Source organism: Eubalaena glacialis, chromosome 3, assembly GCF_028564815.1.
Source record: "Eubalaena glacialis isolate mEubGla1 chromosome 3, mEubGla1.1.hap2.+ XY, whole genome shotgun sequence".
Taxonomy (NCBI): Eukaryota; Metazoa; Chordata; class Mammalia; order Artiodactyla; family Balaenidae; genus Eubalaena; species Eubalaena glacialis.
The window spans coordinates 145,451,067-145,476,289 of NC_083718.1; the positions used below are offsets into that span (position 1 = coordinate 145,451,067).

General features: G+C 36.1%; 1 protein-coding gene across 2 annotated transcripts in view; it reads left to right on the forward strand.

Moving 5' to 3' along the window:
- OMA1 (OMA1 zinc metallopeptidase) overlaps window positions 1-25,223 on the forward strand; it is an 80,427-nt gene that overhangs the window by 46,911 nt on the left and 8,293 nt on the right. For both annotated transcript variants that reach the window (XM_061186524.1, XM_061186523.1), the window contains exon 8: window positions 14,364-14,513. In XM_061186524.1, the coding sequence (XP_061042507.1) occupies window positions 14,364-14,513 (150 nt within the window). The remainder of the gene's footprint in view (window positions 1-14,363; window positions 14,514-25,223) is intronic.

Here is a 25,223-nt window from a genome sequence, read left to right on the forward strand (position 1 = left end):
TAATTATCGATATGTATGTTCCTATGACCATTTTCTTAATTGTTTTGGGTTTGTTTTTGTAGGTTCTTTTCTTCTCTTGTGTTTCCCACTTAGAGAAGTTCCTTTAGCATTTGTTGTAGAGCTGGTTTGGTGGTGTGAATTCCCTTAGGTTTTGCTTGTCTGTAAAGCTTTTGATTTCTCCATTGAATCTGAATGAGATCCTTGCTGGGTAGAGAAATCTTGGTTGTAGGTTCTTCCCTTTCATCACTTTAAATATATTGTGCCTCTCCCTTCTGGCTTGTAATTTCTGCTGAGAAATCAGCTGTTAACCTTATGGGAGTTCCCTTGTATGTTATTTGTCATTTTTCCCTTGTTACTTTTAATAATTTTTCTTTGTCTTTAATTTTTGCCAGTTTGTTTACTATGTGTCTCGGCGTGTTTCTCCTTGGGTTTATCCTGCCTGGGAGTCTCTGTTCTTCCTGGTCTTGGGTGGCTATTTCCTTTACTATGTTAGGGAAGTTTTCAACTCTAATCTCTTCAAATATTTTCTGGGTCCTTTCTCTCTCTCTTCTCCTTCTGGGACCCCTATAATGCGAATGTTGTTGCGTTTAATGTTGTCCCAAAGGTCTCTTAGGCTGTCTTCATTTCTTTTCATTCTTTTTTCTTTATTCTGTTCTGCGGCAGTGAATTCCACCATTCTGTCTTCCAGGTCACTTATCCGTTCTTCTGCCTCAGTTATTCTGCTGTTGATTCCTTCTAGTGTATTTTTCATTTCAGCTATTGCATTGTTCATCTCTGTTTGTTTGTTCTTTACTTCTTCTAGGTCTTTGTTCTTTAATTCTTCTAGGTCTTTGTTAAACATTCCTTGCATCTTCTTGATCTTTGCCTCCATTGTTTCTCCGAGGTCCTGGATCATCTTCACTATCATTATTCTGAATTCTTTTTCTGGAACGTTGCCTATTTCCACTTCAGTTAGTTGTTTTTCTGGGGTTTTATCTTGTTCGTTCATCTGGTACATAGTCTTCTGCATTTTCATTTTGTCTATCTTTCTGTGAATGTGGTTTTCATGCCACAGGCTGCAGGATTGTAGTACTTCTTGCTTCTGCTGTCTGCCCTCTGGTGGATGAGGCTATCTAAGAGGCTTCTGCAAGCTTCCTGATGGGAGGAACTGGTGGTGGGTAGAGCTGGGTGTTGCTCCGGTGGGCAGAGCTCAGTAAAACTTTAATCCTCTTGTCTGCTGTTGGGTGGGGCTGAGTTCCCTCCCTGTTGGTTGTTTGGCCTGAGGTGACCCCGCACTGGAGCCTACAGGCTCTTTGGTGGGGCTAATGGCGGACTCTGGGAGGGCTCACGCCAAGGAGTACTTCCCAGAAGTTCTACTGCCAGTGTCCTTGCCCCCACGGTGAGTCACAGCTGCCCCCCCCCCGCCTCTGCAGGAGACCCTCCAACACTAGCAGGTCGGTCTGATTCATTTTCCTATGGGGTCACTGCTCCTTCCGCCTGGGTCCTGATGCACACAGTACTTTGTGTGTGCCCTCCAAGAGTGGTGTCTCTGTTTCCCTCAGTCCTGCAATCAAGTCCTGCTAGCCTTCAAAGTCTGATTCTCTTGGATTTCCTCCTCCCGTTGCTGGACCCCCAGGTTGGGAAGCCTGACGTGGGGCTCAGAACCTCCACTCCAGTGGGTGGACTTCTGTGGTATAAGTGTTCTCCAGTTTGTGAGTCACCCACCCAGTGGTTATGGGATTTGATTTTATTGTGATTGCGTCCCTCCTACTGTCTCATTGTGGCTTTTCTTTTGTCTTTGAATGTGGGATATCTTTTTTGGTGAATTCCAGTGTCTTCCTGTTGATGATTGTTCAACAGTTAGTTGTGATTCCAGTGCTCTCACAAGAGGGAGTGAGTGCACATCCTTCTCCTCCACCATCTTGAACCCATCTTTGTCTTGTTCTTGGTCTTAGGGAAAAGTTTTCAGTTTTTCACTGTTGAATATGATGTTCACTGGGGGTTTTTCATATATAGCTTTTATTATGGTAAGGTAATTTCTTTCTGTTCCTAGTTTGTTGATTTTTTTTCATTAAGGGTGTTGAATTTTTTGAAATGCTTTTTCTGTACCTATTGAGATGGTCATGTTATTTTTATCCTTCATTCTATTAGTGAAGTATATAACATTAATTGATTTTTGTATGTTGAACCACCCTTGCATCCCAGGCATAAATCCCACTTGGTCATGATATGCTATTCTTTTAATGTGCTATTGAATTTGGTTTGCTAGTGTTTCGTTGAGAGGTTTTGCGTCTATATGTTCATCTGGAATTTTTGTCTATAATTTTCTTAGTGTCTTTGGCTGGCTTTGGTATCAGGGCAATGCTGACCTTGTAAAATGAGTTTAGGAGTGTTCCCTTCTCATCAGTTTTTTGGATGAATTTGGGAGGGATTCACATTAATTCTTCTTTAAATGTTTGGTAGAAATCACCAGTGAAGCCATCTGGTCCTGTGCTTTTCTTTGTTGTGATATTTATTTATTACTGATTCAGTCAGCTCTTAGTTCGTTTTTTTTTTTTTTCTATTGCTTTTCTATTCTTTATTTTGTTTATTTCTACCATTATAATCTCTATTATATTCTAATTTCTGCTAACTTTGGGCTTAGTTTGTTCTTCTTTTTATAATTCCTTAAGATGTAAACTTAGATTACTTATTTGAGGTCTTTTTTAATGTAGATGTTTATTACTATAAATTTCCCATTTAGTATTCCTTATGCTGCATTGTATAGATTTTAGTATGTAGTATTTTTGTTTTTGTTGGTGTCAAGATGTTCTCTGATTTCCCTTTCAATTTCTTCTTTTCCCACTGGTTGTTCAGGAATATGTTATTTAATTTGCACACATTTATGAATACTTAGTTTTCCTTCAGCTATTGATTTCTTGTTTCATTTCATTGTGACTGGAAAAGATACTTGTTTTGTGACCTAACGTGTTCTATCCTGAAGAATGTTCCATGTGCTCTTGAGAAAAATGTGTATTCTGGTGTTGGGTGGAATATTTTGTATGTGTCTTTTGGATTATTTGGTCTGTCATGTTGTTCAAAGTCACTGTTTCCACATTGATTTTCTGTCTGGATGTTCTATCCATTATTGAGAGTACGAACTTACAGTCTCCTGCTACTATTGTATTGCTATTTCTCCCTTCAATTATGTCAGTGTTTGCTTTATGTATTTAGATGCTCTGATGTTGGGTGCATGTATATTTATAATTGTTATATCTTCCTGGTTTATTGATCCTTTTATCATTATATAATGCCATTGTCTCATGTGACAATTTTTGTCTTAAAGCCTATTTCTAAGTATAACCACCCTCCCTCTCTTTTGGTTACCATTTCCATGGAATATCTTTTTCTAGCTCTTCACTTTCAGCCTATCTGTGTCCTTATATCTAAAGTGAGTTTCTTGTAGATAGCATATATTTGGATCTTGTTTTTTCATTCTTTCAGACACTCTTTATTTTTGTAGTGAGGACTTTAATGCATTTACATTTAAAGTAATTATTGATAAGAAAAGTCTTTCTGTTGCTATTTTGTTGTTTTCGGTCTGTCTTGTAGAACTTTTGTCCTTTCTCTTTCTGGCTGTCTTCATGTTTCTTTGATATTTTGTACGGATATACTTTGAATCCTTTCTCTTTTTCTTTTATATATTTTTCTACAGGTATTTTCTTTGTTTTCACCATAGGGCTTACATAAAACATCTTCTAGTTGTAACAGTCTATTTTAAGCTGATAACAACTTAACTTCATTTGCATACAAAACCTCTACATTTTACTTTTTCTCCTCTACACACTATGTTATTGATGTTACAATTTACATATTTTTATATTTACATCCATTAACATACTCTTAGTTATTTTTAATACTACTGACTTTTATTCAAGAATTAAAGTGATTTACCTACTACTATTAGAATATTACAATATTCTTTATTTGTCTATATATTTACCTTTACCAGTGATTTATACAGTTTCATTGCTCTCATATTACTGTTTATAGTCCTTTTGCTTGAACTTGAAGAACTCCCTTTAGTGTTTCTTGTAAGGCAGGTCTAGTGGTGATGAACTCCCTCAGCTTTTTTTGTCTGAGAAAGTCTTTATCCTTCATTTTTGAAGGACAGTTTTGCTATAGTATTCTTCATTGGCATTTCTTTTCTTTCAGCACTTTGAATATATAACCCCACTCCCTTTAGCCTGCAATATGTGTGCTGAATAAAGCCACTGACAGTCTTATGGGGTGCCCTTTTACATATTGATTCACCTTTCTCTTTCTGCTTTCAAACTTATCTCTTTGTCTTTGACTTTTGACAAGTTGGTATATAATGTGTCTAGGTGTTGATTTCTTGGAGTTCATCTTTTCTAGAGTGTGTTTGGCTTCCTGAATCTGGATATCTATTTTTTTCTCTGGAAGTGGGAAGTTTTCAGCTATTATTTTTTCAAATAAGCTTTCTGTCCCATTTTTCTCTCTCTCCTTCTGGGACTCCTATAATGTATATATTGGTCTGCTGCTGGATAATATCCCATAAATTCCTTAAGCTTTCTTCACTCTTTTATTATTTGTTCTCTTCTCTGACTAGATGATTTCTAATGACTTGTCTTCGAGTTCACTGATCCTTTCTGGATCTAGCCTGATGTTGAACCCCTCTAGTGAATTCTTCAGTTATTTATAGTGTTCTTCGGCTCCAAGATTTCTGTTTGGTACTCTAATATTTTCTATCTCTTGGTTGCAGTTCATGCATTTCTCCTGATCTGGATGAGCAATTTTATGATGGTCAGTTTGAATTTTCTGTCAGGTAAATCATGTATCTGTTTCATTAGGGTTGGTTTCTGGAGATTTAACTTGTTCTTTTGGGGCTTATTTCCCTGTTTCTTCATTTTTCTTGATGTTTTGTATTGGTATCTTCACAGTGGAAAAAACAACCACTTCTTCCAGTCTTCACAGACTGGCCTTGTACAGGAGAAGATCCTTACCAATCGGCCCAGCCAAAGACTTTGGGAAACTTCTCAAACATTCAGGCTAGTCCAAACCTCTGTGTTTGGTCTTAGTGCTCCCCAGGCATCTAAAGTATTCCAGAGCCTGTCAGTGCTCTGAGATAGGTGTGACAGTCGCTAGTCCCTCTGGCAGCTCCCAGAAATGTAGGAACATTAGATATGGGTTTCACCTCCTATCCCCAGGGAGGAGAGCCAGGAAGGAGAAGCTGGGAGCTGGGACTTTTTTTTTTTTTGCCTGCTCACTCTGTGTTGAGCTGGGGGGAGGGGCTGTGGTGACTGCTTGTGTGCTAGTTCACACTAGTTCATTTTGGTTCTCACTGGTTACCAGGCATCTAGTGTATGCTGGGTCTTGTTAGTGCTCTGAGTCAGGTGAGACAGAAGCCAGTCTTTGGGCAGCCATGGAAAAGTTGGAACATTGGAAGTGTGGTCTAACTCTTTCGCTCCCTAGGGAGAAGCTGACCAAAAAGGACCCTGTCCTCCAAATATCAGGGGTCTGTGCTCTGATCACTGAATGCTGCTTTTGATCACACAGATGCAAAGAGGTAGATAGCCATTATTGTTGCACCTCCCTCCATTATTGCAAGCCCCTCCCCTCCTGGCTGAAGTGACTTTCAGGGGATTTAAGTGTCCAGTGCCCTTCCCCCCTTTCCTTTTTTCCCTTTTTATTTTTTCTTTTGGGAGCCAGACACTAAAGACTGGGGCATTTAAAAACGAGTACATACATGGGGAGATTTAGAAAGTGACCACACATGCTAGAAAAAACCTGAGAAGACATTAAATTTACACCTCAGGCTGATCCTCAGCACAGAGACAGCCTACAGCAAAACAAACAAACAAACAGTAACAAAACAACAAAAAACCCAGCAAACCCTAAGGAAGGGGTAGAATCTGATTTCCAGAGTTACCACATTATTAGATTCAAATGTCCAGTGTTCACCAAAAAGCACAAGATATACAAAGAAACAGGAAAGTATGGCCCATTCAAAGTAAAATAGTAAATCCACAGAAACTGTCCCTTAAGAAAACCTAATGGCAGGTATACTAGACAAATACTTTAAAATAATTGTCCTAAAGATGCTCAGAGAACTAAAGGAAGGTGTGGAGGAAGTCAAGAAAGTGATTATCAGCAAAATGGAAATATCCATATAGAGATAGAAAACCTAAAAAGAAGCCAACAAGGAATTCTGGAGCTGAAAAATACAGTAATGGAAATATAAAATTCACAAGACAGATTCAAAGGCAGATTTGAACAGGCAGAAGAATCAGTGAACTTTGAAGATAAGACAATAGAAATTATTAAGGCTGAGGAACAGAAAGAAAAAAGATTGAAGGAAAGCAGACAGAGCCTAAGGGACTTGTGGGAACCATCAAGTGGACAACATACACATTGTGGGAATCCCAGAAGGAGAAGAGAGAGAGAAAGGGGCAGAGAGAATATTTGAAGAAATAATGGCTGAAAACTTACCTAAAATGAAGAAAGACATAAACATAAACATCGAGGAAGCTCATTGAACTCCAAGGAAGATGAACAGGGAGACCCACATTGAGGAACATTATAATCAAACTTTAAAAAGGCAAAGACAAAGAGCAGATCTTGAAAACAGCAAGACAGAAGCAAATCATCACATTCAGGGGAGCCTTTATAAGATTTTCAGCAGATTTCTCACCAGAAATTATGGATACCAGAAGACAGGGCTCAGTATGTTCAAAGTGCTAAAAGAAAAAAAACCTGTCAACCAAGAATCCTATATCCTGCAAAACTGTTCTTCAAAAATGAGGGAGAAATGAAGACATTCCCAGTTAAACAAAAGTTGAGGGAGTTTGTGACCACTAGACTTGCCCTGTAGGAAATGTACAAGGGAGTCCTGCAAGGTGAAATGAATGGATACTAGATAGTTACTCATAGATGTATGAAGGGACTTCCTTGGTGGTCCAGTGGTTAAGACTCCGCGCTTCCAGGGCAGGGGGCGCGGGTTTGATCCCTGGTTGGAGAACTAACATCCCACATGCTGCATGGCCAAAAAAGCAAACAAAAAACCAGAATAAAACAGAACAAAAGCTGTATGGAGAAATAAAGATCTTAATAAAGGTAAAAACATGGGCAGTTGTAAAAGTATTATTGTAACAGTGGTTTGTAACTGTACTTTTTGTTTGTTTTCTACACGATTTAAGAGACATATATTTAAAGGAAAAAAACAGCTATTAGTATAAAAGTTAGTATTACTGTAACCTTGGTTTGTAACTTCAAATCTTGTTTTTTTTAATGTAATTAGGAGACTAATGCATTTATTTATTTATTTTAAAATTAAAGTGTAGTTGATTTACAGTGTTGTGTTAATTACTGCTGTACAGCAAAGTGATTCAGTTATACATATATATACATTCTTTTTTTGTATTCTTTTCCATTATGGTTTATCATAGGATATTGAGAATAGTTCTCTGTGCTATACAGTAGGACCTTGTTGTTATCCATTTTATATATAAAAGCTTGCATCAGCTAACCCCAACCTCCCACTCCATTCCTCCCACAACCCCCTCCCCCTTGTCAACCACCAGTCTGTTCTCTATATCTGTGATTCTGTTTTTGTTTCATAGATAGGTTCATTTGTGTCATATTTTATATTCCACATATGAGTGATATCATATGATATTTGTCTTTCTCTTTCTGACTTACTTCACTTAGTATGATAATGTCTGATTGCCTCTGTGTTGCTGCAAATGGCATTATTTCATTCGTTTTTATGTCTGAGTAGTATTCCATTATATAAATGTACCACATCTTCTTTATCCATTCATCTGTTGATGGACACTTAGGTTGTTTCCATATCTTGGCAATTGTAAATAATGCTGCTATGAACATTGGGGTGCATGTATCTTTTTGAATTAGTGGGTTTTTTTTTTTCGGATATATACCCAGGAGTGGAATTGCTGAGTCATATGGTAGTTCTATATTTAGTTTTTTGAGAAACCGCCACGCAGAGGTTTTCCACAGTGGCCGCACCAATTTACATTCCCACCAACAGTGTAGGAGTGTTCCCTTTTCTCCACCAACATTTGTTATTTGTGTTCTTTTTGATTATAGCTGTTCTGACAGGTGTGACGTCATAACTCATTGTGGGTTTGATTTGCATATCCCTGATGATTAGTGATGTTGAGTATCTTTTTATGTGCTTGCTGGCCATCTACATTTCCTCTTTGGAAAAATGTACTCAGTTCTTCTGCCCGTTTTTTAATCAGGTTGTTTGATTTTTTGATATTGAGTTGTATGAGCTGTTTATATATGTTGGATATTAATCCCTTATCAGTCATATCATTTGCAAATATTTTCTCCCATTCAGTAGATTGTCTTTTTGTTTTGCCAATTGTTTCCTTTGCTGTGCAAAAGCTTTTAAGTTTAATTATGCCCCATTTGTTTACTGTTGCTTTTATTTACTTTAGGACACAGATCCAAAAAGATATAGCTGTGATTTCTGTCAAAGAGTGTTCTGCCTATGTTTTTCTCTAGGAGTTTTATAGTATCTGGTCTTACATTTAAGTCTTAAATCCATTTTGAGTTTTTGTATATGGTGTTAGAGAATGGGGACTTTTTTTGGCTTGTTTGCTTGTTTGTTTTTCTTTTACCACGCCACTCGGCTTGCGGGATCTTAGTTCCCCCACCAGGGATTGCACTTGGGTCATGGTAGTGAAAGTGCCGAGCCCTAACCGCTGGACCACCAGGAATCCCCTAGAGAATGTTTTAATTTCATTCTTTTACATGTAGCTGTCCAGTTTTCCCAGCACCACTTATTGAAGAGATTGTTTTTCCTCCATTTTATATTCTTGCCTCCTTTGTCGTAGATTAATTGACCATAAATGCATGCATTTATTTCTGGGCTCTCTATCCTGTTCCATTCATCTATATGTCTGTTTTTGATTACTGTAGCTTTGTAGTATAGTTTGAAGTCAGGAAGTGTGATTCCTCCAGCTCTGTTCTTCCTTCTCAAGATTGTTTTGGCTATTTGGGCTCTTTTGTTTCCATACAAATTTTAAAATTATTTGTCTAGTTCTGTGAAAAATGCCATTGGTAATTTGATAGGGATTGCATGGAATCTGTTGATTGCCTTGGATAGTATTGTCATTTTAACAATATTGATTCTTCCAATCCAAGAAAATAGGTATATCTTTCCATCTGTTTGTGTCATCTTCAGTTACTTATATCAGTGTCTTAGAGGTTTCCAAGTACAGGTTTTTTGCCTCCTTAGGTAGGTTTATTCCTAGGTTTTTATTCTTTTTGGTGCGATGGTAAATGGGATTGTTTCCTTAATTTCTCTTTCTGATAGCTCATTGTTAGTGTATAGAAATGCAACCAATTTCTATATATTAATCTTGTGTCCCACAACTTTACTGAATTCATTGATGAGCTCTAGTAGTTTTCTGGTGGCATGATTAGGATTTTCTAAGTATAGTATGTCATCTGCAAACAGTGACAGTTTTACTTCTTCTTTTCCAATTTGGATTCCTTTTATTTCTTTTTCTTCTCTGATTGCCACGGCTAGGACTTCCAAAACTCTGTTGAATAAAAGTGGCAAGAATGGACATCCGTGTCCTGTTCCTGATCTTAGAGGAAATGCTTTCAACTTTTTACCATTGAGTATAATGTTAGCTGTGGGTTTGTCATATATGGCCTTTATTACGTTGAGGTATGTTCCCTCTATGCCCACTTTCTGGAGAGTTTTTATCATAAATGGGTGAATTTTATCAAAAGATTTTCTGCATCTATTGAGATGATCATATGGGTTTTTTTTTTAACATCTTTATTGGAGTATAATTGCTTTACAATGGTGTGTTAGTTTCTGCTTTATAACAAAGTGAATCAGTTATACATATACATATGTCCCCATATCTCTTCCCTGTGGCATCTCCCTCCCTCCCACCCTCCCTATCCCACCCCTCTAGGTGGTCACAAAGCACCGAGCTGATCTCCCTGTGCTATGCGGCTGCTTCCCACTAGCTATCTATTTTACCTTTGGTAGTGTATATATGTCCATGCCACTCTCTCACTTTGTCCCAGCTTACCCTTCCCCCTCCCCGTATCCTCAAGTCCATTCTCTAGTAGGTCTGCATCTTTATTCCCATCTTGCCCCTAGGTTCTTCATGACCTTTTTTTTTAGATTCCATATATATGTGTTAGCATACGGTATTTGTTTTTCTCTTTCTGACTTACTTCACTCTGTATGACAGTCTCTAGGTCCATCCACCTCACTACAAATAACTCAGTTTCATTCCTTTTTATGGCTGAGTAATATTCCATTATATATATGTGCCACATCTTCTTTATCCATTCATCTGTTGATGGACACTTCGATTGCTTCCATGTCCTGGCTATTGTAAATAGAGCTGCAGTGAACATTTTGGTACATGACTTTTTGAATTATGGTTTTCTCAGGGTATATGCCCAGTAGTGGGATTGCTGGGTCGTATGGTAGTTCTATTTTTAGTTTTTTAAGGAACCTCCATATTGTTCTCCATAGTGGCTGTATCAATTTACATTCCCACCAACAGTGCAAGAGGGTTCCCTTTTCTCCACACCCTCTCCAGCATTTATTGTTTGTAGATTTTTTGATGATGGCCATTCTGACCGGTGTGAGACGGTATCTCATTGTAGTTTTGATTTGCATTTCTCTAATGATTAATGATGTTGAGCATTCTTTCATGTGTCTGTTGGGATCATATGGTTTTTATTCTCCAATTTGTTGATGTGTTGTATCACATTGATTGATTTGTGGATATTGAAAAATCCTTGCATCCCTGGGATAAATCCCACTTGATCATGGTGTATGATACTTTTAATGTACTGTTGGGTTCAGTTTGCTAGTATTCTGTTGTGGATTTTTGTGTCTATGTTCATCAGTGATATTGGTCTGTAATTTTCTTTCTTTGTGATATCTTTGGTTTTGGTATCAGGGTGTGGTGGCCTCGTAGAATGAGCTTGGGAGTGCTCCTCCCTCTGCAATTTTTTGGAAGAGTTTGAGAAGGATAGGTGTTAGCTCTTCTCTAATTGTTTGATAGAATTCACCTGTGAAGCCATCTGGTCCTGCACTTTTGTTTGTTGGAAGATCTTTAATTACAGTTTCAATTTCATTACTTGTGATTGGTCTGTTTATATTTTCTAATTCTTCCTGGTTCAGTCTTGGAAAGTTGTACCTTTGCAAGAATTTGTCCATTTCTTCCAGGTTGTCCATTTTATTGGCATATAGTTGCTTGTAGTAGTCTCTTATGATCCCTTGTATTTCTGCGGTGTCAGTTGTAATTTCTCCTTTTTCATTTGTAATTTTATTGATTTGAGTCCTCTCCCTTTTTTTCTTGATGAGTCTGGCTAAAGGTTTATCAATTTTGTTCATCTTTTCAAAGAACCAGTTCTTAGTTTCATTGATCTTTTCTAATTTTTTTTTAGTCTCTACTTTATTTATTTCTGCTCTGATCTTTACGATTTCTTCCCTTCTACTAACTTTGGGTTTTTTGTTTTGTTTTTTTTTTTAGAATTCAAATTTATTTATTTATTTATTTAACGTTTGACAGTCTCTCTTTTTTTTTTTTTTCCAAACAGAAAGTCACAAAAATTATAATCATCCTCATCAGTTCACTCAGTCCCATGTAATTAATGTTTTTTTCATCTTGATCTTTTGTTAGCACTTTTATGAATTCATCAGTTTTCCATTAACTTTAGGTTTTGTTTATTCTTCTTTCTCTAGTTTCTTTAGATGTAAGGTTAGGTTGTTTATTTGAGACTTTTCTTGTTTCCTGAGGTAAGAGTGTATCACTATAAACTTCCCTTTTAGAGCTGCTTTTGCTGTGTCCCATAGGTTTTGGATCATCGTGTTTTCATTTTCATTTGTCTCCAGGTATTTTTTGATTTCCTCTTTGATTTCTTCAGTGATCCATTGGTTGTTTAGTAACATATTATTTAACCTCCACTAAACAATATACTTTTAAACAACCAATGAATTTAAAGAAGAAATCACAAGGGAAGTTAATAAATACTAGAGATGAATGAAAATGAAAACATAATATACCAAAAGTTATAGGACACAGTAAAAGCAGTAGTAAGGGTGACTAGTAATTAGATTGAGAATCAGTAATCAAAATCTTCCAGCAGAGCAAAGTTCTGGATCTGACAGCATCACCGATGAATTCTACCAAGCATATAAAGAAGAATTAATACCAGCCCTTCTCAAACTTTCCCATAAGACTGAAGAGGAGGGAACACTTCCTAACTCATTCTGTGAAACCAGTGTAATCCTAATACCAAATCCAGACAAAGACACTACAAGAAAAGAAAGCTACTGACCAATATCCCTTAAGAACATTGATGTAAAAATTCTCAACAGAATACTAGCAAATGTAATTCAGCTGCCTATTAAAAGGATTATACACCATGGCCAAATGAGATTTATCCCTGGAATGCAAGAATGGTTCAACATATAAAAATTAATCAAAGTGATATGCTGTATCAACAAAATGAAGGAAAAAAGTCACATGATTATCTTAATTGATACAGAAAAAGAATTTGGCAAAATTCAACACTCTTTCATGATAAGGAACATGCAACAAAATAGAGGTAAGAAGAAAACTCCATCACTGCAATAAAAACTATATATGAAAAGCCCACAGCAGCAAAGACTGAAAGCTTTTCCTTTAAGATAGTGAACAAGGCAAGGATACGCACTTTCACTTCTATTCAACAAAGTACTGGAAGTTTCTAGTCAGCAAGAAAAAGAAATAAAAAGCATCCAAATTTTAAAGGAAGAAGTAAAATTATCTCTGTTTGCAGATGATATGATCATGTATGTAGAAAATCCTGAAGACTCTACAAAAAAAGTTGTTTAAACTAATAAACGAATTTAGCAAAGTAGCGGAATATAAAGTCAGCACACAAAAATCAGTTGTATTTCTGTACATGAACAGTGAACAATCTGAAAAGGAAACTACAAAAATAATTCCATTTACAGTAGCGTCCACAAGAATAAAAGACTTGGGAATTAACTAAGGAGGTGACAGGCTCGTACAGTGAAAACTACAAAACATTTCTGAAACAACTTAAAGAAGACATAAATGAATGGAAAAACATCCTGTGTTTATGGATTGTAAACTTAATATTGTTAAAATGTCAGTACCCAAACCAATCTACAAATTCAATGTAATCCCTATCAAAATTCCAATGACTTCTTTTTTGCAGAAATAGAAAACCCCATCCTAAAGTTCATATGCAATCTTAAGGGACCTGAATAGCCAAAACAATCTTTTTCAAAGAACAAAACTTAGAAGACTCACACATCCCAATTTCAAAACTAACTACAAATTTGCAGTAATCAAAACAATGTGGTATTAGCATGAAAGGCATATAGACTAATAGTATAGAATAGGTAGCCCAGAAATAAACCCTCACACATATGGTCAAATCATTTTTTTGTCGTGGGTGGAAAATGGGTAAAGGACAGTCTTTTCAGGAAATAATGCTTGGGAAAGCAGGATATCCACATACAAAAGAGTGAATCTGGACCCTTACATAACACCATAACACCATATACAGAAACTAACTCAAAATTTTTTAAGGACCTGAGTGTAAGACCCAAAACAATAAGACTGTTAGAAAAAAGCATAGGGCAGAAGCTTCACAACGTTGGTTTTGGTAATGATTTCCTAACTGTGACTCCAAAGGTGCAGTTGACCAAAGAAAAAGTGGACAAATTGGACTTCATGAAAAAAAAAAAAAAAATTGCCTCAAAAGACACCAGCCACAGAATAAAAAGAGACGACTCACAGAATGGGAGGAAATATTTGCAAATCATATATCTGATAAGGGATTAATATCTGAATATATAGAGAACTTCTAAAACTCAACAACAACAAAATCCTGATTCAAAAATGGGCAAAACTGTCTTTTCTTTATATTTATTTGAGGTCTTTTCCTAATTATTCCAGTGGTATAGATGAAGAGTAAAATTTCTTTAGTACAGTTTAATAACAGATTTTAAAATCTTTATATGAAACCTAAATTTTTTTAATTCGTGTGGAAGATTTTTGCCCTTGATACATGTTCTTAATATCCATCATACTGAATGAAAATAGTGGGTTATCTTTGGGAGTGGGATTATTGTGAATGCTGTGTAGGGGGAAGGGCAAGGGAGGAAGATTCTTTTTGAGTTCTATAATACCATATTGGTTGAGTTTTTTTTTTTTTTTTAAAGCAATGAACATATTCTACTTTTATTAAAATGATAATGGAAAATATTTTTAAAACATGTAATGACATAAAGGTAAATTTAAAATAATGTCCTCATAAGTAAGCTTACTTTGTGCTTTTATTAATTTTGATTTTAGGCTTGTGTGGACGTCAGAGCCAGTTCAGTGTTTTGGCAACAGATGGAATTTGCAGAAAGCCTCCATGGTCTTCCCAAGTTGCCAGAATGGTTATCTACACACCCTTCTCATGGAAATCGAGCTGAGCACTTGGATAGACTCATACCTCAGGTAAGCTAACACTGCATAAGGCAAGACATTATTTTTACTGTATCATTTATTTTTAATACTTTACTTCTTGTGCTTAGAAAAAGAGCACTAGAAAAAAAAATCCTTTGTATTAGTTTGCTTTCTGGTTATTTATTTTAAAAGATAGAATAAATAATCAGCTATTTTGATTACCATCAGTTTTCAAAAGATTTGACTGAAAAGTAAAATCCTGCTAGTCCGCAAGTCTTAGTGAATAAATTGGTGTGTATAGTTGACTTTTCTTGATGGTGAAGCTTTACCCTTTTTAGTATCATACTTTTTAATTTTAAAAAAATTTGGTGAAAGTCTAAAACTCATGGCATATTTTTCATCATACTGATCATAATCTTTTCTTAGTGATTTAAGCTTATCATTAAACATACCAGTTAATGAGTTGTGCAAAAATTTTGGGTCGACTGGATGTTAATTCCAGTAGTGACACTGGAATTTGTTTTCTTAGGGAAAAAAAAAAATCCTTCGTTATTAGTTTGCTTTCTGGTTAGTTCTTTTAAAAGATAGAATAAAGCATGTGCCATGTGCTCTTCTTTTTCTCGTTTTTTTTGTAGAATTCATTAATGGATCAAGCTGAAGCAGCTTTCTCCCAAGTAGTATTCACTATCTTCTAAAAACCTTTTGATTTAACATCATTCAGAATGTTTTCTGTGCTTTCCACATAGGTACAAAATGAATGTCAGACATCTTTAAACCAGGCTACATGCTCTCTTCTGTCTCACTTGCATTAAATTTGCTGGTTGGTTATAAAAGCGGAATATTCTTTACCAATTTAAGAATTGGTTTTGGGCTTATTTGCTAAAGGATAACACAACAAATACAGATGTATTATAAAACTATCTTTAAACATGTCTTCAAATTCAGATGAACAAACATTGACTACCTATTATAAGAAAGATACAAAAGAAATAATACATGGTCTTGATATTTGCAGATGCTAAGATAAGTACAAAATGATTCTTAATATAGTAAAGAATATGAATTATCATAAGAAAAGTAGAAATACAGTGGTATACATTTTGAAGGAAGAATAGCCTGCATCTCATTTGGGATAAGAAACTACCGTAAGATTCATTAATTCATTCGTGAATATTTATTCATGTTCATTGCTAATCTACCATTCTGTGTTCTATTGCTGGGGAATGAGCAAGGAACAAAACAGTCTCTGTTTTCTTGGAGCTAACATTCTAGTTAGGTAATGCAAACAATAAACAAGCAAACAAACATACATACAGTATGTCAAGCAGCGATAAGCACGTTGCAGAAAAACAAAGCAGGTTAAAGGTAGGAGAGAAGGCTGGGAAGCAGAGAATGTGTACTAGTCATTGTTCGTTTGTCAAGGAAGACCTCACTAAGCAGAATCTGGAAAGAAGCAGGGGAGCAAGTCCTGTGGGTATGTGGAAGGAGAATCTTTTAGGCTGAGGAAGCAGCAAATCACAGGACCTGAAGTGAAAGTATGCTTGGTGTGTTCAGGGAATAGCAAGGAAGACATTGGGGCTGAATGTAGTAAGGGAGGGGAGAATGATTGAGGTGTACGGGGGCCAGGCGGTGAAGGGTCGTCTAAACCATTGTAAGAACTTGACTCTTATTTCAAGTGATATGGGAAGCTAAGAGAGGGTTTTGAGCAGAGGAGGGACTTGATCTGACTCAAGTGTTTTATAGTGATCGCTGGAACTCCTGTGTGGGCTGTAGTGGGGCAAGGATGGAATCAGGAAGACTATTTAATAGGCTCTTGCAATAATCCTGGTAAGAGATTATGGAGGCAGAAGAGAGGGAGAGAAGTGGTCAGATTTTGGATTTATTTTGAAAGGAATGATGACAAGATTTGTTGATATTTTGAGCATACTTTGTGCCTTTTATGAACACTGGGGACAGCCAGACATAGCTTCTTGAGACCTATCCTAAATATATTTCACTTATACTCTTAATTTGAAGAAAAAATATGTGAGAAAGAAACAGCAGTGAAATTTACTTGATATAATGTGTAGTAATTATTCGTCTTAAAAGACAACATAGGACTGGGACAATACATGTTTCATTAGTAACTGGTTTGTATTGAAGAGCACTGACTCTGAGAGTCTTCTTAGTGCCATCCAACACCCAGGGACCTCATACTACCCTGGGAGGCTTAACCTATCTCTAAAGCCATAATAACCACATGGTTTTCTCTTAGAATTTCCTTTCTTTTTTATTTTTGCTTAAGGAAATTCTAAAAATATATGGTTCGCTTAAAATGGATAATAAGTTCTACCCAACTCTTATGTGATGCCTGTCCTAAATTCCAAGTTTTCATTTCATCATCAGATAACTAAGGATCTTTTTTTTTTTTTTTTTAAACATCTTTATTGAAGTATAATTGCTTTACAATGGTGTGCTAGCTTCTGCTTTACAACAAAGTGAATCAGTTACACATATACATATGTTGCCATATCTCTTCCCTCTTGCATCTCCCTCCCTCCCACCCTCCCTATCCCACCCCTCTAGGTGGTCACAAAGCACCGAGGATCTTTAAAGAAGTAATAAATGTGCTTTGAAAAGTCTTTAAAATAATAATGAATCGATTAGTGAGTATGAAGAAAAATGGTTGGAGAAACTGATATGTTATTTGGAAGCCAATGGCAAAGAAAAAAATTGAGAGATATATTTCTTCTAAAAATAAACTATGCTAGTTCAGAAACTTAATTTGAAAAACTCATATAATTTCTTGTATTTTCCCCCCAAGTGATTAAATTCAATTTGAAAGTAATAAAACTCTACTACAATATTGGGAATAATTCAGTGGTTGAAGTGAAACTGATAGTTAAGGCGCGAGTATATTGTTAATTAGAACACATAGTCATAATTCAGAGATTGGAATTCCCTACTATCATAGGTCTAATTTCTGTAATGGAAGAAAGTGATTCCTCAGGCAATATATAGAATTATGTGAGTCTGTATACTACTAAAGACTACCTATTTTGGGTTAGATTTTATCTAAGGTTTTTTCCTACTTAAGTGAGGACAATGTTATATTCTACCTAAAGCTCATGTCCTTTGACATTCCTGACAGTATGCCTGAAGTAATGTATACCTCTAAGGCAGTTGGGAATCTAGCACCATAGTACAGAGATGTCTAGGCCAGAGATGAGGATTTCAAAGTCACCAAAAAAAGGTGATAGTTGAAGCAGTGAGAGCGAGTTCACTTAGGAAATAAGCAAAGAAAATGATCCTAGACAGTTAGCAGTATTAGGTGGATTCCACATTTAATTGGTAAGAGGAAGACAGAGCCTGTAGTAGATGAGGTTCATAGGAGGAGAAAAGATCAAGAAAATCAGGAAAGATTCTTTGGTCCTCTGAGAATACAAATCTTGGTAACTTTGATTTTTTTTTTAATTTAACTTATTAAAGATTGCATATTTTTATTTTTTAATGTTTTCCTTGAATATCATCACAGAAGTGTATTATTTCTTACCGTACCATATCAACATTTAAGATGTTTTAAATCTGTATTTTATGCATTCAACAAATATTTATTGATTACTTGTTTTGTGCCAGATTGTAGGAATTGTAGGTTCAGTGACAAAATAGACAAAAAACCCTGCCTTCAGGAAGCTTATTCTGTAGTAAAGGGTGACAGACAATGAATAGAATAAATTAGTAATGTACAGAATAAATCACCAATATATTGTATGTTAGTCAGTAATAAGTGTTAGGGAGGAAAATAAAGAAGGAGGAATAGTGTATTATCTTGGGCTGCCATAACAAAATACCATAGACTGGGTAGCTTAAGCAACAGAAATTCATTTCTTCACAGGCTTGAAGGCTAGAAGTACAAGGTCAGGGTTCTGGCTTAAGCAACAGAAATTCACTTTTTCTCAATTCTAAGGGCTGGAAGTCCAATAATAAGGTTATGGTCGATTCAGTTTCTGGTGAGGTCTCTCTTCGTGGCTTTCAGACAGCTAGCTGCCTTCTCCCTGTGTCCCACTTGGTGGAGACAGTGATTGCACTAGTGTCTTTTCTTTTTATAAGGGCACTATTCCATCATGAGGGCCACACCCTCATGACCTCATCTAAACGTTACCTCCCCAAGGCCCCATCTCTAAATACTATCACATTGGGAATTAGAGCTTCAACATATGAATTTGGGGAGGACACAGTACATTCCATAGAAGATAGGTAATGTGTGAGCAGAGGTGGTCATGGTGCTGGAAGAGCTGTTTGAAATGGGGTTGGGAAAAACAGAGCTGGAGGAATCAGGCTCCCTGACTTCAGACTATACTACAGAGCTACAGTGATCAAGACAGTATGATACTGGCACAAAAACAGAAATATAGATCAATGGAACAGGATAAAAAGCCCAGAGATAAACCCATGCACATATGGTCACCTTATCTTTGATAAAGGAGGCAAGGATATACAATGGAGAAAAGACAGCCTCTTCAGTAAGTGGTGCTGGGAAAACTGGACAGCTACATGTAAAAGAATCAAATTAGGACACTCCCTAACACCTTACACAAGAATAAACTCAAAATGGATTAAAGACCTAAATGTAAGGCCAGACACTATAAAACTCTTAGAGGAAAACATAGGCAGAACACTCTGTGACATAAATCACAGCAAGATCCTTTTTGACCCAGCTCCTAGAGAAATGGAAATAAAAACAAAAATAAACAAATGGGACCTAATGAAACTTAAAAGCTTTTGCACAGCAAGGAAACCATAAACAAGACAAAAAGACAACCCTCAGAATGGGAGAAAATATTTGCAAATGAAGCAACTGACAAAGGATTAATCTCCAAAATATACAAGCAGCTCATGCAGCTCAATATCCAAAAAACAGACAACCCAATCCAAAAATGGGCAGAGGACCTAACTAGACATTTCTCCAAGGAAGATACACAGATTGCCAACAAACACATGAAAGGTATACAGACTGCCAACAAACACATGAAAGGATGCTCAACATCACTAATCATTAGAGAAATGCAAATCAAAACTACAATGAGGTATCACCTCACACTGGTCAGAATGGCCATCATCAAAAAATCTACAAACAGGGGCTTCCTTGGTGACACAGTGTTGAGAATCTGCCTGCTAATGCAGGGGACACGGGTTCGAGCCCTGGTCTGGGAAAATCCCACATGCCGCGGAGCAACTAGGCCCGTGAGCCACAACTACTGAGCCTGCGCATCTGGAGCCCATGCTCCGCAACAAGAGAGGCCGCGATAGTGAGAGGCCCGCGCACCGCGATGAAGAGTGGCCCCCACTTGCCGCAACTAGAGGAAGCCCTCGCACAGAAACGAAGACCCAACACAGCCAAAAAATAAATAAATAAATAAATAAATGAATGAATAATTAAAGGTGCTAATAATTAAAAAAAAAAATCTACAAACAATAAATGCTGGAGAGGGTGTGGAGAAAAGGGAACCCTCTTGCACTGTTGGTAGGAATGTAAATTAATACAGCCACTGTGGAGAACAGTATGGAGGTTCCTTAAAAAACTAAAAATAGAACTACCATACGACCCAGCAATCCCACTACTGGGCATATACCCTGAGAAAACCATAATTCAAAAAGAGTCATGTACCACAATGTTCATTGCAGCACTATTTACAATAGCCAGGACATGGAAGCAACCTAGGTGTCCATCGACAGATGAATGGATAAAGAAGATGTGGCACATATATGCAGTGGAATATTACTCAGCCATAAAAAGAAACGAAATTGAGTTATTTGTAGTGAGGTGGATGGACCTAGAGTCCGTCATACAGAGTGAAGTAAGTCAGAAAGAGAAAAACAAATACCGTATGCTAACACATATATATGGAATCTAAACAAAAAAAAAAGGTTCTGAAGAACATAGGGGCAGGACAGGAATAAAAATGGAGACGTAGAGAATGGACTTGAGGACATGGGGAGGGGGAAGGGTAAGCTGGGACGAAGTGAGAGAGTGTCATGGACATATATACACTACCAAATATAAAGTAGATAGCTAGTGGGAAGCGGCTGCATAGCACAGGGAGATCAGCTCAGTGCTTTGTGACCACCTAGAGGGGTGGGATAGGGAGGGTGGGAGGGAGACGCAAGAGGGAGGAGATATGGGGATATATGTATACATATAGCTGATTCACTTTGTTATACAGCAGGAACTAACACACCATTGTAAAGCAATTATACTCCAATAAAGATGTTAAAAAAAGGAAAAAAGAAATGGGGTTGGGTCAGAGGAGGTTTCACTGGGAAGATGGTATTTGAATGAAGACTTGAAATAAGTGAAAGAGTGAGCCATGTAGCTTCCTAGGAGGAAGAACCTTGCAGGCAGAGGGAATAGTAAGTACAAGTCCCTGAGGCAGTAGTGAGCCTGGTATTTGAGGACCAGCAAGGAAATCAGTGTAATTGGATGGGGTAAGCAAGGGAAGGTGGAGGGTGCAGGCTCTACAGCCCCGCAAAAAAAAAAAAAAAAGACTGGCTTTTGCTCAGAGATGGAACACCACTGGAGGGTTTTGAGCTGAGGACGAGAGGAGTAACAGGATCTGAATTATGTTTGAAAAGAATGTGATCTACAGCTCCTACAAAGCAGTACAATCATATAATTTTGGAATATTTTAGTATAGTATATTGTTCAGAAAATAGACTAGTTCCTTTCTTGTTTTGTTTCTAAATCAAGAAAACGCCCCCAAATTAGAAAAAAAAATGCCCTTGTTTTTTTTTTAAATGTGAATTCTGAGATAAAGCATGTGTAAATGCCTTGTTAAATATAATCCTGTGATCCACTAGCATTTGAAAAGGATAAATATAGGGTTATAGTAATAATATTATTGGTAGTTAATAATATGATATGTTATAATTTTATTTACTTGAAATAATCAGTTAAATTTAGGAAACACATGTTCCACATATTCGGTTACCATAACAACTTGGGAGAAAAACTGAAGAACAGATGTTATATCAACCTGTTGATGTTTAATAGTATGACAGTTTTGAAATTATAGTTACAATGTTCAGATTTTAAATTTATATATATATACCATACGTTGTCCTCAAAAGACCTTATTTAATTTTCCTTCTGTAAGTATCATTATACAATATGAATAGGTGTGAATAAGAGAAACTGTATGATAACCCAGGGTAGAAATTTACTTGAAAGATTTATCTTACAACTGAAAGCATTTATACTGAATTTTGTATTATTTCTTCTCTCACCAACTCTATGCCATCCTTTCCTTGGTGAGGGGGAAGGGGATGGAGAATAATAGAATATGTAGGAAAAACGATTAATTTGGACTTACTAGTTGTCTGGGGTTATGTTATTGTAATCATAATTTTGAATAAGATTTATTTTTTAACGTTCTTAGAACTTTCAATATCAGCTTTATTTGTAAACTGTTTTTTAAATCTTGAGTTTCAAAGTTACTACATTCAATTTTTAGACATGAGAATCAGTGGCAGACTACAAATGCATTCATTTTAATCTCATTTTATTTCAAATTCTTTCAAATTTCAGGAAGCTGGGGATTTTAACTCATGTGTAAATCATTCTTACACATTTATAATTGGACAAAGTAAATGCATAAATCATTAATATTGTACATCTCATAAGTAGAAAATATGAGTGTGTTTAACATTGAAGTGAAATGTCGTTGTTGGCCAATGTACACAAACATACACTGTTCACCTTGCAGAATTTCATTTTGTCTGACAAGAAGAGTGTTGAGGAAAAGGCAAATATCATAGCAGCTACAGTAATTGAATTGGCCTCTGAATCATATAAAGCCAGGAAGCCTGACAGTAACATTGTCTAAAACCTTAAAAAAATATTATGGTGCATGTGATGTGTATCTACTTGAGGCTGAAATGAATGGGCTATTAGAAAAAAATTGCTTTTATAGGGAAAGGGGAGAAAAGTAATGATATTTTTAGAAAAATATGTTTAAAAATTGAGGTGATTTTTTTTTCCTTGAAATGTCTTGGTTTCTATTTTCAAAGGAAGCTTTTAATCTAATTATGAGGCTTCTTTGGCTTTAATTTTTTTTCCTGTCTTTTTTCCTTTTTTGAACTTAATTATTATATTTTTATGCATAAATAATTGCTGTTTTACTTGATATATAGTACCTAGAAGAATCCTGATATGTACCAGCAGTTGTTTTATAAATATTTCTGTTATTACTGGGAATAAATACAGCCATTTCTTAATACCTGATTCTCATATGTTAGGAGTGGTTGATCATAAAATTTTATTTGAAAACTTTTCCATATTATTTTATCATTCCAGAGGATAATTGACCTGTGTCAAGGTGGCCTTAATTTTTTATATCTATTAACTTCAAAGTTTTAGTTATTTATACTTAATTAGACCACTTAAAAAGTTAGTCAGACTCCAATTTCCATTGCAGTTTATGAAAGGAAATGAGTTAGAGGAAAAAAAAAATTTTTTAAGGTAAAATCATGACTTACACAAATATAAAATGAACCACATCTGAGATTTTATTTAACTTATTATTAATGAGGGAGCCAGTAATATCTTACAACTAGTTCAGATGACTGTACAAGTAGGTGCAAAACTGACGCATTCATAAGGGGATAATCAGTTGCATTTCACCAGACATAGTTCATTTCCTTTTCTGTGGACAAGTATCATTTACATTGTTTTAAGTTTTCTACAACTTACAGAGTGGTAAAATCGCCCTAAAGCCATGAAAGGCTGGGATAATACCAAAGGATGCATTTGACAGGATACCAAATGATCTTTTAATGCCCATTTCAAATTCTTTCACAGTTTTCTCTGTTTTTATTTCCTGATGTCTTCCATTAGCCTTTCAAGTTGATACCAAATCAAATCATCCTGTCAGACTAATATATAAACAGAAGTTTTGTTTTGTTATTTTAAAGTAGCCACATAGACATTATCCTTGTAGTTTCTGTCTCTTAAAGTGGTAACCTACTATTCTCATTATTTTCTGTTAAATTTGTTTCTAGTGCGCTTTTGCATTGCGATTATTGATGCTAAAATTTCAGATCTTTTGAAAAGTATATGCTTAACCTTCAGAAATCAAGGGAAAGAGTTGGAGGTTGAGAGGGTGTAAAGAGACTGCTTTCATTTTTCAGAAGAAACATTTAAACCTCTCATGAGCAATTTAGAACTAAAGATACAGATGTAAAATCAAGAATGAAGTTATAGAAATGCAAAAATGACAGAGGAAAAGGGAAGCTAGAGAGGAAGAAGTTTTGTTCTAAAGAAAAATTTTTTAGTTTACCTCTTGATGATAAAAATTTAAAAACGTATGTAAAGATAGAGAATAATTTGAATAATTTAATAAACCCCCGTTTTTCACTTACATTCAGTAGTATCAACCTTTTTATACACTTGCTTCATCTGCCTCTTCTCTCATTTCTTTCCCCAGAAGTATTTTAATGCAAATCCTAGACATGAGAGCTTTCCCTCCTAATTACTTCAGTATGTATTTTAGAAAGTAGTATCATTTTCTTTCATAATCATACCATTATCATAGCTAAGAAAATTAAGTAATTCTCCTCAACAAAATTAAGTATCCTGTGCATATTCAAATGTCTCTGTCTCAGAATATAGTTTTCTGATTGTGTTGTTCAAATCATAATCCGTCAAGATCCATACACTGCATCTGGTTGCTATGTCCCTTAAGTCTGACTTTAGAACAGTGCCCCTCCCCTCTGTTTTGTTTGTTTTTAAACATGTTGACATGTTGAATAAATCTAGTCCCACATTCTAGATGTATCTGATTGCTTCTTTGTGATTTTGACCAACTTGTTTCTCTGTATACCTATAAATGGAAGTTACGTTTTTGGCAAGAATATTTTATAGGTTGTGCAACTGTGCTTCATATTGCTTCACATCAGGATTCTCTTAATCTGGCTGCTCCATGTTTAGTGATGTCACATTTGATCAGGGGGGTTGGATGGCGATGGCCTTAACCCCTCCTTTGGAAATGTGGTTTTCCCCCTTATGGCCAGCAAGTGATTGTGGAGTGGTGATATGGCACTCTGCAAAAGATCCAGTTCTTTAGCAACCTGAGAAGTGTTTTTGATTGAGGAAATATCATCCTCCTCTGTCTCAAAAGGCTTAGCTACATGTGTGTCTTCAGGAGGAATCTATATAGAACAGTGAAGAAGGAACTCAGACCAGCCAAGTCAACTCTAACGGAATAAAAGATGTTGCAGCCACATTTCTCTCCTACTCAAGAGTAGATTTAAGATGTAGGTAAGACAGATTTTTTTAAAAAATCAGAATGTTGATGGGTGCATAAGAGTTGGCAAGAAAGGAAAGTTGATCATAGGTAATTGTATTTAAAAGACTAGGTAGTGTCTGAGTGTCCTTAACTAATACCACCACAAAGACCCTCATCTAAACTAAATCCAACAATAACGACAAAAAAACAAAGCCCCTGAAATGCCCATTTTCCCCCAGTAAGATAAGCTTCAAAGAGTGGAAAAATCTAAAAAACAAAACCAAATCTCAAATCTCAGTCTAATTTTAAAATGTTACATTGGAGAGGACAGCCTAGGTGATGAAAACTACAGAAGCAGCACCACGTGAAGCTGGCATGATAAGGCTGATTTAACTACATTGAAAGTGACAGAAGAAGAATGACTTTACAAATGTAAGATACATCCATTTCCAAAAATTGCTAAACTTGCGAATACAGCAGAGAAGCTTGTAAAACTTTC